The 1814-nt window shown below is 45.5% G+C and overlaps 1 protein-coding gene across 1 annotated transcript in view; it reads left to right on the plus strand.

Annotated features, from left to right (window-relative positions):
* LOC106476292 overlaps positions 1–1198 on the plus strand; it is a 12578-nt gene extending 11380 nt beyond the window's left edge. The window contains exon 2 of the mRNA XM_013936954.2: positions 326–1198. Within this exon, the coding sequence (XP_013792408.2) occupies positions 326–1198 (873 nt within the window). The remainder of the gene's footprint in view (positions 1–325) is intronic.
* The last annotated feature ends 616 nt before the right edge of the window (positions 1199–1814 follow it).

Consider the following 1814-nt stretch of genomic DNA (forward strand, 5'->3'; position numbering starts at 1 on the left):
TAACCATATCTGGTGAGACAAGTCTCCTGTACACCAGACTGTAACAGTGTTAACCATATCTGGTGAGACAAGTCTCCTGTACACCAGACTGTAACAGTGTTAACCATATCTGGTGAAACAAGTCTCCTTTACACCATACTGTAACAGTGTTAACCATATCTGGTGAAACAAGTCTCCTGTACACCATACTGTAACAGTGTTAACCATATCTGGTGAAACAAGTCTCCTGAACACGAGACTGTAACAGTGTTAACCATATCTTGAATAACGGGGTTTAATACTTGAATTATCGTATTTCTAATGTTCTGGTTTTTCTCTTCCCCAGGCTAAGAGCGAACTGGACACGTACTTAGGGCGGCACGAATGGGCCCGCATGCCGGAAGCCCTACCGCAGAAGCCTCGGCGTGAAAGTGCGTCTCAAGTGGACGAGTTCTTTGAAGAACATACAGAGTTCGTCCCTAGCAACCATCTCGGGGTCGCTATGGTCGGCTACAGTATGTACGGGTCTCCGACTCAGGCTAATCGGATAAATAACGGTTTTAATCCCGAGATTCGAGGTGGTCAGACATCGCACTTCGACCGCCCGTACCACCACCACCACCACCACCACTATCATCAAACAAATGGCGGCTTAAGCCCGAGTTTTGGGTGTGGTTACGCGAAAACCGACGACGAAGTATTTCTGAAGCCAGCGCCGGTACCAAGTCCAGAGATGAAGCCGACCCTCTGGGAAGACGTTACAGCACCCATGAAAATGGATTCAGAAGTGGTGGCCATCAAGTGCGAAGCCTTACAGCCTTGTTCTTACTCTACATCCCAGGGTGCTACTAAACAAGAGAAGCATTCCAACTTGCAGGGACTGTCCCCCGGTCAGTTTACGATGCAGATGTCCAGTCCGATGTCATCACCAGATGTTCCTTCAGGAAACAACTTGCAAGGTTACAGGTTTCCACATCTGTCGAGAGTCTGTATGCCACCCACTCCGCCAAACTCTGAACCGGGCAGCCCTTCAACAGAAACGTTCACGTTGGGTCGACGTACACCGCCACCTCCTTACCCGCTTTCTTCGCAGGGTTCTACTGCCCTTCCAGCTACGTTCATGGGCGACGTCCAGTCGAATAAACCTTTCAACCGGAGGAACAATCCAGAGCTGGAGAAAAGACGGATCCATCATTGTGACTTTCCTGGTAAGTGTTAATAGGTTGTATGGAGAAAAGATGGATCTATCATTGTGACTTCCCTAGTAAGTGTTAGTAGGTTGTATGTAGAAAAGACGGATCCATCATTGTGACTTTCCTGGTAAGTGTTAATAGGTTGTATGTAGAAAAGATGGATCTATCATTGTGACTTCCCTAGTAAGTGTTAGTAGGTTGTATGTAGAAAAGATGGATCCATCATTGTGACTTCCCTAGTAAGTGTTAGTAGATTGTATGGAGAAAAGATGGATCTATCATTGTGACTTTCCTGGTAAGTGTTAGTAGATTGTACGGAGAAAAGATGGATCCATCATTGTGACTTCCATAGTAAGTGTTAGTAGGTTGTATGGAGAAAAGATGGATCCATCATTGTGACTTCCCTAGTAAGTGTTAGTAGGTTGTATGGAGAAAAGATGGATCCATCATTGTGACTTCCCTAGTAAGTGTTAGTAGTCAGTGTGGAGAAAAGACGGATCCATCATTGTGACTTTCCTGGTAAGTTTTAGTAGGTTGTATGGAGAAAAGACGGATCCATCATTGTGACTTCCCTAGTAAGTGTTAGTAGATTGTGTGGAGAAAAGACGGATCCATCATTGTGACTTCCCTAGTAAGTGTTAG

Source organism: Limulus polyphemus, unplaced genomic scaffold, assembly GCF_000517525.1.
Source record: "Limulus polyphemus unplaced genomic scaffold, Limulus_polyphemus-2.1.2 Scaffold10210, whole genome shotgun sequence".
Classification (NCBI taxonomy): Eukaryota; Metazoa; Arthropoda; class Merostomata; order Xiphosura; family Limulidae; genus Limulus; species Limulus polyphemus.